General features: G+C 54.4%; 2 protein-coding genes across 2 annotated transcripts in view; one reads left to right on the top strand and one right to left on the bottom strand.

The window, feature by feature from the left end:
• The window catches only part of LOC309889171 (HLA class II histocompatibility antigen, DM beta chain-like), a 56,240-nt gene that overhangs the window by 110 nt on the left and 43,395 nt on the right, over positions 1–12,735 (bottom strand). Inside the window, exons 3-5 of the mRNA XM_082781923.1 lie at positions 362–646; positions 160–279; positions 48–83 (exon numbers count right to left, since the gene is read on the bottom strand). Coding sequence (XP_082638049.1) covers positions 48–83; positions 160–279; positions 362–646 — 441 coding nt within the window. The remainder of the gene's footprint in view (positions 1–47; positions 84–159; positions 280–361; positions 647–12,735) is intronic.
• On the top strand, positions 2,309–9,447 carry LOC309889223 (butyrophilin subfamily 3 member A2-like; the record flags this gene model as incomplete). The annotated part of the gene is made up of 6 exons (XM_082781984.1): positions 2,309–2,487; positions 6,129–6,476; positions 7,095–7,376; positions 7,506–7,610; positions 7,888–7,995; positions 8,819–9,447. The coding sequence occupies exons 1-6, from the start codon at positions 2,388–2,390 to the stop codon at positions 9,445–9,447; spliced, it is 1,572 nt and encodes a 523-aa protein (XP_082638110.1). The 5' UTR covers positions 2,309–2,387.

Here is a 12,735-nt window from a genome sequence, read left to right as displayed (position 1 = left end):
GATGATTTATGCCTCACAGATGGGGACGGGGATGGGGACACCGTTACCTGCGGGGTAGTTGTCTCCAGGGAGGGGAGTGTAACCTGCGGGGGGGAGAAGAGGAGTGAGCAGAGTCCTTGTCACCCTTGACCACGGCCCCGGCTCTCCCCGGCCACTCACCCGGGGCGGGAGGCCTGGCCCTGAAGCGGTAGACGCCGGCGAGAAAGAAGCCAAGTCCCAGCACCATCAGCACGGTGGCCACCGCCACCAGTATCGTCACCTCCGGCATCAGTCCGGGACCTGTGGGGACACGGCCGGGTGAGTGGCAGCAAGGAGCCAAGACCGCCGGCCTCCGGCTGCGGTCCTGTGCCTCTCCACTCACTCCAGTCCTCCAGGAGAGTCTCCTGCAGGCTGACGTGCTGCACCGAGCACGTGTAGGTGTCGCCTGCCACCGGGGCCACCAGCAGGGACACCTGCGTCTGGTAGGTCCAGTCGCCGTTGGGGATGGCGGAGATAGGGTTGTAGTCGTCGGGCTCCACGATGTCCCCGTTGTGCAGCCAGATGACGGTCACCTCGGGGGGGTAGAAGCCCCAGATGTGGCAGCTGAGGCGCACGGGCACACGGGCGTTCCCCGTCTCCGCGGGGATGATGCGGACTTGGGGCTGCGCTGGAGCAGGGATGGGGATGGGGTCAGTGGTGGGCGAGCCCGTTTCCCTGCCCTGTGCAACATCCCCACGCAATGTTCCGTGCAACACTCCCGTGCAAGGATTTCTGCGGCAGAGCAGAGGATCGAACAGGCAGCGCTATGTTTTTTCGGCATCGAGCCCACTTGAGGGAGCCACCAGAACCTGGCAGCCTTCGCCATGGAGGCTGATGAGGCTTACGTGAAGCCAGCAGGGCCCCCTCCCCGAAGGTTCAGAAACAGCACCTGGGGAGTGCAAAGACGAGGAATGCGGCGACCAGGGCAGGCAAACACGGCATGGCGCATCAAAAGAGAGTGGCACGGCAGTTCACGCAGTCAGGGCAAGCAGGGAGGGCAGAACGTTGCCCCCACTCCCATAAGAACACCTCTTCTAACGGCTGTCTACTGTTAGCTAGGCTGCAATGGTCTCCACCAGGCACAGTGCTCTCTCTAGCAAGTCTGTACACACCCAGACTGACTGCCCACTCAAAAATGCACCAGTTCAGGTCACTGGGTGCAGGGAGCGTCTGAGCCTCTTGCTGCCATCTGCGGGAGGCAGAGAGACTCTGTGTGCGTGAGGTGCGAGCAGGTGGATGACCCGGTCCGCCTGGTGGCAGAACTCAAGGAGGAGGTGGAGAGGTTGAGGGCTATCAGGGAGTGTGAGCGGGAGACTGGGTGGTGGGGCAACTGTGTGCAGGGCTTGAAGGAGAGGTACCGGGGTGAGACACCCCAAATGGGGGTGGACCCCCTCCCCTGTCGCTGTCGGGCAGAGGGAGGGGACCTAGGAGTTGAGGAGGAATGGAGACAGGTCCCTGCTTGACATCGCAGCCGACGCCACCCCATACAACTCCCACCTTCCCAGGTGCCCTTCCACAACAGGTTTGAGGCCCTGGAGCTTGAGGGACCGGGAGCTGAGGAAGAGGTAGAAAGTGTAGCCAGGAGGATGCCTAGGGTGAGGAAGTCGACTCCACGCCTCAGGACTGCTATCCTCTTTTGATAGTCCAGGCTGGCAGTGATGACATTGAAGAGAGAAGCCTGAAGGCTGTCAAACAGGACGTTAGGGGACTGGTGCAGTTAGTGGATGGAGCGGGACTAACTCTGCAGTCCTTCCATATTGACTGATCTCGCCTCCAGCAAACAAGAAACTTTCCTTATCCACCTAAGATCTAGAAGAAGGTCCCTGCCCATCTGAGCCAAACTTCTGCCATGGCTGCTTTACTGGAGCTGGGAGAGGCACTGGCATTTTGCCTTCAGCACCCTGGGCAAAGGTTGGCAGCTCTGGGCTCCGCAACCCAGCTGTGCCCCGTTCCCTGCAGCCTCCGATTCTGCTCAGCTCTTCACTGCCATCTCTCCACATTTTCCCATTGCTCACAGTTTGATTCCTCCTTGCATGCATGGAGATGAACGACCTTAGCCAGTGGCTTTCCCTGGAGGTCTGGAGAGGCCCCTGCTGGGGACAAGCAAATCGTGCTTGCTAAAGGCTGTGGACTGGGCACCCAGCTGCGATGGGATGGTGGTGCCAGCCCTGCAGAGCTCCCCAGACATTCCCCTAGGGGCAGAGCTGCTCCAGGAGGGTTATTGCAGCCAGGAACTGGGCAAAGGTTGGGAAAGTTGGGCGGAGCCTTGTACTTTCTGCAGTTCTGCTGGGTGCTGTGAAGGACATCTGCCTGGGATTGGAGAAGAACCCCTGGGGGGCCATCTGCCTCCTGGGGGACCTCTCTCTCCCATGGGGCTCCCCTGGGGCTGCAGCCACCCCAGCTTCACCGGCCATGCCAGGGGCCTCCTGACTTTCCTCGCCACTCTGCTTCTCCTCCACCTGGGCTCAGGTAGGACCCTGAGAGGCTGCTGGGGGCTCTCCCCCCTGTGCATGCAGACTTGATGCTGTGGGACGGCGGAGCGGCTGTGGGAAAGGGGGTCCCGAGCCCACAGCTCGCCCGTGCTGGGTTTCACTTTCACTTTGGTTCTTTCACGCAATATGGCTGCTGCCTTGCCTGCCCTTTCTGTGTGTCCTTCACCCACCCGAATGCTGCAGGGAGGGCTCCCACTCCCAGCACACCTCCTTCTCCTGCACGTCCTCCCTCTCCCTCTCCTGTTTCCCCGGTGGTTTCCCATGGGACACGGGGGACGCAGCACGCACCAACTCACACACAGCTCGCCCTTTGTCACTCACTGCCCCTAAATTTACAATGGCAAAATCTTACCTCCTCTCTGTGCCCTTCTTCATTGCCCAGTGTGAGAAACATCTCAAATAACTTTCTTCAGACTGGATCTTCTGTGAAGCTCTTTTATTCACGATTGCAATGGTCCTGCCAATCAGGAGCACATTTTAGTAAACAAATCCTAACCTTTTATTCCCCATTACCCGACGCCTGATCACCTCCCTCTTTGGCTGAGTACTACAGGTTCACAAGCTACTCGACGCTCCTCTATACCATATATGTGCAATTTTTCTTTTTTTTTAACCCTTTAATTTCTCCTTTCTTATGTTTTGAGAACTTTTGATTTTTGTTCTCCTGTTCTCACACTGCTCATCCTATTTTTCTCAAGTTTCTACCTTATTTTGGAACAGTGTGGCCTTCTACGGTCCACTTATCTCATTAGCATTTCTCCTTATTATGACTACACAATTACCTACAGAAAAATAGTTCTCTGCTGCAAAAATAGAACTTTGTTTCTCACAGTTCCCCCCTCTTCTTTTCTTACTCCTATTGTTGTTTTTGCACTTCTTCACATACCGCACTCTTGAGTTTTTCCAACATTAAGGTGCAATATTCTTCTTCGGATGTCACGGGGGATGATACATATACAATGCCATTATTTTACAATACCAATACAAATAGTTGGTTGAGCCAATTCTATTCAGACAATCACGAAATTAGTTTCTCCCAAATGTTTCTAAATCCCCAGGAAGTGTCATCTTGAGTTACTCTATGTAGGATCTTGTGGTATCGTTTGGTTGGTTGTTTTGGTTTGATTTTGGTTTTGTTTTTCCCAAATAAATTTTTAGATCAGTGAAATTCATCCCATTTAATCTGCATATATACAGAAACTAGTATTAATTACAGGGCATGCTCCTCCTTTTGAGGTTATTAATAAATCTAATACTTTTTGATTCTAGAGTACTATTTTTGCAAACTTATCTATCTTATTTTCTAGATCTTCAATATTTTTACAATATTTTTGTGTTTTGAGATATTTACAATAGCTTTTTCTAATTCACTCACCCTTAGCCAAAAAACACCTTGCAAAACTGTAAAATGCTAGAGAGTTTTACTAAAGGATTATCTGGAGTCCACTTAATTCTGAGTGTGGTCTCAGAGGGGCTTTGGCTTTGTGGGTCTTCAGTAATAGTTACATTTGGAATTATCGCCTCCAGGGTACAAGCTCCCTTCCATCCTAAGGGCAACACCTTCCTAGCTTTATTGCCATATAGCCAGTACCACCCCTTGCCATTCAGGACAAGCCATCTGCTTACAGGATTCTCATGTTGCATCTGGTGTGCATTATGCATATTAGCATTCCCGTGGTTACCATAGTTGGTACAGTACGGATGATTCCCTACTTCGTGGATATTTCCACACACAGGGTCAGTACTATTGCCCCCTGAGTTTCTATCAATATTGTTTAAAAGGCACCTTTGGTAACACAGTATATAGTAGCCAGGGTTACATATAGGGAACTCAACTTCAAAATCTATTCCTTCCCGGGACTGTGTATGATCTGTCCTTTTTAGAAATCTAGAGATTCCAGACACAGTTGCTGCCGGAAATAGTAATCAGGGACAAGGCCTTTCCAGTCTTTCTAGGCATCTGGGTGCAAATCCAACAATTATTTCAAGATGGATCTCAAGAGATGTTCTGGATTAATTGGGAATGCTGATTTTTCCCTCCATCCTATCACTAATCCACTGAGAATAGCTATTACTAAGATAAACTCAAAATACATCATTACTGTGTATATATACACACCCCTAAAATAATAAAGAAATAATAAGTAAGAAAAACAATAGAAATCACATACTAATAAGGATTCTTCTGGTGGGGATTAAATACCCTCCTTTCTCCTACTTCCAGGGAGTGTTCCCTGGAAACACTCCAATTCTGTGTAATTCAATCCCTCTTACTCATTAATTCATTACAAATTCTTCTAAGGAGAAGTTAAAGATTTACAATAAATAGTTTCAACAGCTTTAACCTGAAAAGTCTTTGTTAATGCAGTCTCTCTGGTATCAGAGTTAACTGATGCTTTTACCCAGAAAAGAGTCCACCCTTTCTCAGCTGTTCTTACTGTCATTTCAATAGTCAGGAGCACTTGGAACAGTCCATCCCACTCAGGTTGCAATTTCAGTTCTCTCCATATTCACATCAGAACCCAAGCTCCTTCTCAAAATGGTTGGATCAGGGCTTCCAAGGGTGGGGTTTGAGCTAACAGTCCACGGCTCCTTGGAGATGAAAAGAGGATGACAGCCCGAGTACATAGTTTTTAAGAAAAGCATCTTTTGTCTCAAATTGAGGTAATTCGTTCCCTTTGTCCATGTACAACAATCCAAATAATGTTTCATATGGTGAAACTCTCACATCTTTTCTTGATGCAGTTTGAATTCGGAGAAGTGCCAAAGGTAAGCACTTCTTTTGGGGAAGCTGAGTTTCCAGAACTTAGTCAATTGCTTCTTTACTGTCTAATCCACTTCCCCCTTCCAGAAAGAAGAAGGATGCCAAGGAGTGTGAAATTTCCAGTTAATTCCTACAGTCCACGTTAGCCCTTGCAATATTTCTGACATAAAGTGATTTCCTTGATCAGAGTCAATATTTTCAACAATTCCATACCTGGGAGTTATTTGTTCCAGAATTACTTTAGTTACTATGTTCGCAGTAGCAAATACTGAAGGAAAAGCTTCCACACACCCTGACAAATGATCTACCAAGACTAGTAATATCTACCTGCTCTAAGGAGTTCTGTAAAATCCTCCTGTACATTTTGGAAGCATTGAATTCCTGTTTCTTGCCCTCTTCGGGCTGACTGTTTTAAAGTCCTATTTCCCTTTTAACATACTACACAACTCCTGCGTACTTGTTCAGCCAGAGTATATGTATTCCTACACATACTTATTTCCATAGCACAGCGCCACACATTGCTTGAATCACCTCCCCTGTTTCCTCATTACCTGAGTACTACAGGTTCACAAGCTACATGACATTCCTCTATACCAATATAAGTAAAATTTTTCTTTTTTTTTTTTTTTCAATCCTTTAATTTCTTCTTTCTTATGTTTTGAGAACGTGTGTTCTTTGTTTTCCTATTCTTGCAATGCTCATCCTGTTTTCCTCAAGCTTCTACCTAATTTTGGAACAGTGAGGCCTTCTACGGTGCACTTATCTACTTAGCATTTCTGCTTATTATGACTACACCTTGAAATGCAGAAAAATAATTCTCTGCTGCAAAAACACAACATTGTTTCTCACACCAGCCCAGCTCAGAGTGGTGGGACCAGGACACCCTGTCACTGCCACCGTGGGGAAGGATGTCGTGCTGCCCTGCCACTTGTCCCCTCAACGCGATGCTCACACCTTGGAGGTCAGGTGGATCCGGAATGATTTCTCTGAGACAGTGCACCACTACCGCAATGGAGAGGACCTGTACGGGGAGCAGATGGAGGCATATGCCGGGAGGACAGAGCTGGTCAGAGATGGTCTCTCTGCTGGAAGCCTGGACTTGCGAATCACAGGACTGAGACCCTCTGATGATGGCCAGTATGTCTGCACTGTGGGAGATGCTGATTTTTATGACGAAGCCATTGTGAAGCTGGAGGTGTCAGGTTAGTGGCTGGGGTGGTGCTGCCAGGGCAGAGTTTACGTGTCCTTTGAACGTTTCAGCTGTTTCACAGCATGGAGCATGCCCATGGATGTGGAGGTAATGTTTGGGGAAAGAACTCCCTGGAGAGTTTTGTCAGTTTTCACTGGTGTCTTGAAGACAATATTCATAATATTGTAAGGGCACTGGGCACAGGCTGCTGAGCAGCACCTTCAGCTGTGTCAGCAATGGGACCAAACAGCACACAGGGAGAAATGCAGAGTCCTCTGAGCCTCTGAGGTCTGCTTTACTTTTGCTTGTGTGCTGGGGGAGACATGAGACATTGCCTGGAAGTCTTGGGGCTTCTTGACCCAGCACGGCTTGGTGCAGAGATGCTGCCTGGAGGTGCTGAAGCTCAGCACCTATGTTTTCCATGTGATTTGGGGACACTGGAATTGTGCATCCCTGCTCTCTGGATCTGGCACCTACCGGGGTGTTTTGGGTTGAGAGTGAGTGTGCAGAGTCAAAGAGCCCCTGGAGCTGTTGCTGTCCTGGGCTGTGCCTGGCATGGGAGCAAATGGGGTCTTTGCCTTGAAATGAATCAGTCCCCAAATCAAGCCCCAGCTACGCGCTCTTCCCCCAGCCACAGGCGCTGACCCCCACCTCTCCCTGGGGGGCTACGAGGCCGGAGGCGTCCGGGTGCTGTGTCAATCGGCCGGCTGGTACCCGCTGCCACAGCTGCTGTGGAGGGATGCTCGCGGGCAGCACCTGCCCTCGGTCTCCAAGACACATTCCCAGGACCAGGAGGGGCTATTTGAAATCAAAGGTGCCGTCATCGTGACCAGGAGCGTGGAGGGGCCCTTGTCCTGCGTGGTCAGGAGCAGCCGCCTCCAGCAGGAGCGGGAATCATCCCTGCACATCGCAGGTACAAATGGCACAGCCAGGGTGAGGTGTTCCTGGCCCCTGCACTTGTCCCGACCCAGGAGAAGTCTGGGTCTTGCTTTTTCATCCACGGGCATGGAAACACAGCCCTTTTCTTGGTGCCTTTTCTCAGCTCCCTTCTTCCACAATGCCCAGCCATGGATGGTGGCTCTGGCTCTGGTCCTCGTGTTTTTGGCTGTGTCCATTGGCCTCGGTGTTTATCTCTTTCGAAAGCAAGGTAAGCTGGCAGTGCAGGGATGGAGCAGAGGGAGGTGTTCTGCGGGGACCCCCCTGGGTCTGGAGCAGGGCTGAGCCCTGGCCCAGGGAGGTGCATAGGAGGAGGAAGGGAATGTTCTCCTGGGGATGCCAAAGGCCTTCGGATGGTCTTGGGTGGGAGGCCAGGGAGCATGGCTGCAGTGTGGGGCTGGTGGCAAGGCGCAGCCCCCCTGCACATGTTCCCACCCAACAACCAAGATGCTCTGCTCACCACCTCTTCCTCCGCATTTGCTTTTCAGCGGCACAGAGCCGAGAGCTGGGAGAGTCCTTGCAGACCCTGCCCCCAGCCCCTGGGGAAGTGGTGTCCCTGCGGGAGGAACTGGGCCTGGTCTGGGTGGGCTCTGGGGGTTTGTGTGCTGGTGGCTCGGGGGTGCTGGAGGAGCAGCTGGAGCCTGGGGTGGGAATGGGGAGTGCTGGGGCTGGGGCTGCCCTGGGCACGGGACACGGCCGGGATAGCTGAAAAGAACGGGGATCAAGGTGGGGACGGGGAGCAAGCTGCAGGGCTGCCCCGCTCTGCACTGACACTTCTGGGACAGGAACGGAACATTCTCCAACAATCCTTTTTTCATTTGGGTAATGTCTACGGTGCCACTGAGATATAATCTGCACAAGCGTCTGTTTTTACAGTTACACTAAGAGCATTGTTCATAGCTGGACCGCTATTTTTTTGGTCCCACCTTAGAACAAGGCTGTATTATCCAAGTCATGGGATGCGTTCAGGGTCTAACATTGGCTGAGCAACTCTCCCCTCTGATCATGCATTACTTTCACTTTCCTTTTCAGAGAAACAAGCTGCAGAGCTGGGTGAGTGTCCTGGTGCTTCGACCCATGGCTATGCCAAGGCAATATGAGGGGAGGGTGGGCAGCTGGGACAGAGCAGCCCAGGGCTGGCCCCTCACCCTGCCCACACACACTGGGCACCAGCCATGGGCTGTGACCAGCTCTCCCCTCTCCTTCCAGCATGGAGAAGGTCTGTCCTGCCTCATAATAGAGGTAGGTGTGCACTGGGTTGCCCACTGCAGTGCTCCTCCTCCCCCTGGTGGGGCATGTTCAGGAGTCAAGAGGTGCCCCATCTCCTGCCCCGTGGGGCAGCTCCTGGCCCCGAGCTGGGGAAAGCCTGCCCAGGGCTGAGCTCTGCCCCTGATGGCCTGGCTCCTTCTGTCCCTGCAGTGAAGGTGACCCTGGATCCACACACGGCTCATCCCCAGCTTCTCCTGTCTCAGGACAACAGCAGTGTGAGATCGGAAAGTGAATGGCAGCGGGTTCCTGACACACCAGAGAGATTTAACTATTGGTGCTGTGTGCTGGGCCGTGAGGAGTTCAGAGAGGGGAGGCACTGCTGGTTGGTGGAGGTGGAGGGAAAGCGGCTAAAGTATTCTTGGTGGGCTGTGGGGGTGGCCAGGGCATCGGTGAAGAGGAAGGGGAAGATCAACATGAGCCCTGAAGGAGGGGTCTGGGCTGTGCAGTACGATAAAGGACAACTCTCGTCTCTCACATCTCCTCCCACTCCCTTGTCCCTGTCCCCTGTCCCCACAAGGATCTGGGTCTGTCTGAACTGTACCCAGGGGCAGGTGTCTTTTATCAACGCTGACAATGGGGTTGAGATCTTCACTTTCACAGCAGCCTCCTTCAATGGGAAGAGCATCCGCCCTTGGTTCTGGGTGGAGACACTGGGAATTCAGCTGTTCCTGAGGGACAGCACCCCCAAGACCCTGTCCCCAGCCCTGGGGAGCTCCTGCCCTTCTCCAGACATTCCTGCATCACCTCTCCTTCATCCTGCAGGAGCATCACAGGAATGAGGGGCAGTGGGGCCAGGGGCTGCCCCGCGCTCCTCCCTGCTGCTGGAGCAGGGCTGGGATGCTGCAAGCAGGGACCAGGCCCCTTGCAGCCCCTGGGCTCTGCCCTGCACGCGGCTCCTGTGCTGGGGCACAAGCCCTGCTGGCACCCACGGGTCTCACCCTGCCTCTGAGCCCCAGCGGGCAGCACAGGGGCTGCAGCAGCTCTCCACGCTCCTCTCCCCTCTGCTTGCACTGCTTGCAGACCCCAGGGCAAGGGATGTGGTCACCGTGTGCTGCTGGCCATTGCAGGCCACATTTGCCTCCTAGGTTGGGGTTGATCTTTGCTATGCGACTGGTGCTGAGCATGAGCAGCCTGTGGGTGTTCATTGTTCCTTCCTCTGGAGCACATCCATGCCGGACACAGCAGCAGCAGGACTGTGGCAAATAAAGTTTTGTACAGGAAGATGGAGTCTGGCAGTGGCATTTCCTGGGTGCTTTGTGTCCTGAGGCCTTGCTGCCTGGGAAGGCGTCTTGCAGCACACCGTCTCCTCACACGCCTTGCCCTGCAGAGCCTTCGCCGTCCTCGTAGCCCTCCCTTCGAGGCTCTCGCTCAGTTTCACACCCTTCGTCTGCTGCGGTGCCCACAGCTGCACGCAGTGCTCGAGGCGAGGCCGCAGCAGGCCGAGCAGAGCAGGACGATCCCTTCCCTCGGCCAGCCAGCAGTGATGTGCCTGAGGCACCCCAGGGCACACTTGGCCCTTTGGGGTCCCATGCCATGGCCCCCCCACACCCACTCCTCTTGGTGTGACACCGTAGGAGTGGCTGAGCCTCTGACCTGTGCCCAGAACACTGCAGAGACATCAGCGGGGCTTGTGGAGCATCTTTATTGTCAGCACCACAACATCGGGTCTGAGATGGCGCCAACCAGGAGCCACCGGTGCCAGGAGGTGTCCGTCTGGTGGTCCTCAGATGCTGCCTGGGGAAGGGGGGGACACAAACTGTGTAAGATGGGATGATTCAACCCTCACCGATGGGGACGGGGATGGGGACACCGTTACCTGTGGGGTAGTTGTCTCCAGGGAGGGGAGTGTAACCTGCGGGGGGGAGAAGAGGAGTGAGCAGAGTCCTCGTCGCCCTTGACCACGGCCTCGGCTCTCCCCGGACAATCCCCTGGGGCGGGAGGCCTGGTCCTGAAGTGGTAGACGCCGGCGAGAAATAAGCCAAGTCCCAGCACCATCAGCAATGTGGCCACCGCCACCAGTATCGTCACCTCCGGCATCAGTCCGGGACCTGCGGGGACACAGCCGGGTGAGTGGCAGCAAGGAGCCAAGACCGCTGGCCTCTGGCTGCGGTCCTGCACCTCTCCACTCACTCCAGTCCTCCAGGAGAGGCTCCTGCAGGCTGACGTGCTGCACCGAGCACGTGTAGGTGTCGCCTGCCACCGGGGCCACCAGCAGGGACACCTGTGTCTGGTAGCTCCAGTCGCAGTTGGGGATGGCGGAGATGGGGTTGTAGTCGTCGGGCTCCACGATGTCCCCGTTGTGCAGCCAGATGACGGTCACCTCGGGGGGGTAGAAGCCCCAGATGTGGCAGCTGAGGCGGACAGGCACACGGGCGTTCCCCATCTCCGCGGGGATGATGTGGACTTGGGGCTGCGCTGGAGCAGGGAAAGGGATGGGGTCAGTGGTGGGCGAGCCCCTTTTCCCTGCCCTGTGTAACGTCTCCACGCAATGTTCCGTGCAACACTCCCATGCAACACTCCCGTGCAAAGCTCTAGGCATTGTCCCATGTGTTGTCTCATGCGACATCCTCATGCGATGCCCTGTGCAACGCCCCTGTACCACACCCTGCAAGAGGCATTGCTCTCTGCAACATCCCCTTGGAAAGGGCAATGCAATGCACTGTGCAGTGCTCCATGCAACATCCCCCTGTGACATCCTCATGCAGAGTGCTCTGCAACACCCCCATGCAATGCCCGGTGCAACATCTTGCTGAGGCGATCAGCTTCAGGGCAGATTCTTTCTGCAGCGGAGCAGGGGATCCCACAGGCAGGGCTATTTTTTTCTGGCATCGAGCCCACTTGAGGGTGCCGCCAGGACCCGGAAGCCCTCGCGACGTAGGCTGACGGCACGTAGGCAGAGCCAGCCGGGCCCCCTCCTTGGCAGTTCAAAAGCAGAACCTGGGGAGCGCAACAACCTGGAACGCAGCAATCCGGGAGGGCTAACAGGGCATGGCGCATCAGAAGGCAGAGGCAGGCAGTTCACGCTGTCAGGGTGAGCAGGGAGGGCAAAGCATTCCCCCCCGAACCATATGAACAACTCCTCTAACGGCGGTCTACCTCTAGCTAGGCTGCAATGGTCTCCACCAGGCACAGTGCTCTCTCTAGTAAGTCTGTACTCACCCAGACTGACTGCCCGCTCAAAAATGTACCAGTTCAGGTCTCTGGGTGCAGGGAGCATCTGAGCCTCTTGCTGCCATCTGCAGGAGGCAGAGAGACTCTGTGTGCGTGAGGTGCATGCAGGTAGATGACCCGGTCCGCCTGGTGGCAGAACTCAAGGAGGAGGTGCAGTGGTTGAGGGCTATCAGTGTAGCCAGGAGGATGCCTAGGGTGAGGAAGTCCACTCCACGCCTCAGAACTGCTATCCTCTTTCGATAGTCCAGGCTGGCAGTGCTGACATTGAAGAGAGAAGCCTGAAGGCTATCAAACGGGACGTTAGGGGACTGGGGCGGTTAGTGGATGGAGCGGGAGTACAGGTGGAGCAGATCTCCACACCGCAGCCCATGGAGGAGACCCCATTCCAGGAGGTGGAAGGGGCCTGGTGGAGGCTGCGGCCCATGGAGAGCCCCTGCATGAGCAGGCCCGAGGCCAGAGCCACAGCCTGTGGAGAGGAGCCCACACAGGAGATGGGAGTCTGGAGGGAGCTGCGACCCGTGGGGGACCCAGACTGAAACAGTTTGCTCCTGACAGATGTACTCCATACTACAGACCCATAGTGGGGCAGTTGGTGGAGAGCTGCTGCCTGCGGGAAGCACATGTAGGATCAGTTTGGGAAGGACAGCATCCCATGGGAGGAGTTGTTGACTCGGCTGAGGGTGGAGAGGCCTTGCAGAGAGACCTGGACAGATTGGAGAGCTGGGCAATCACCAACTGCATGAGGTTTAACAAGGCAAGTGCCAGGTCCTGCACCTGGGACACAGCAACCCTGGCTATACGTGCAGACTGGGTGACGAGATGCTGGAGAGCAGCCCTGCAGAGAGGGATCTGGGGGTTGTGGTTGACAGCAAGATGAACATGAGCTAGCAGTGTGC

This window comes from Aythya marila (genome assembly GCF_965140915.1).
Source record: "Aythya marila genome assembly, chromosome: 33".
NCBI lineage: Eukaryota > Metazoa > Chordata > Aves > Anseriformes > Anatidae > Aythya > Aythya marila.
This window is presented reverse-complemented; position numbering and strand designations above follow the sequence as displayed.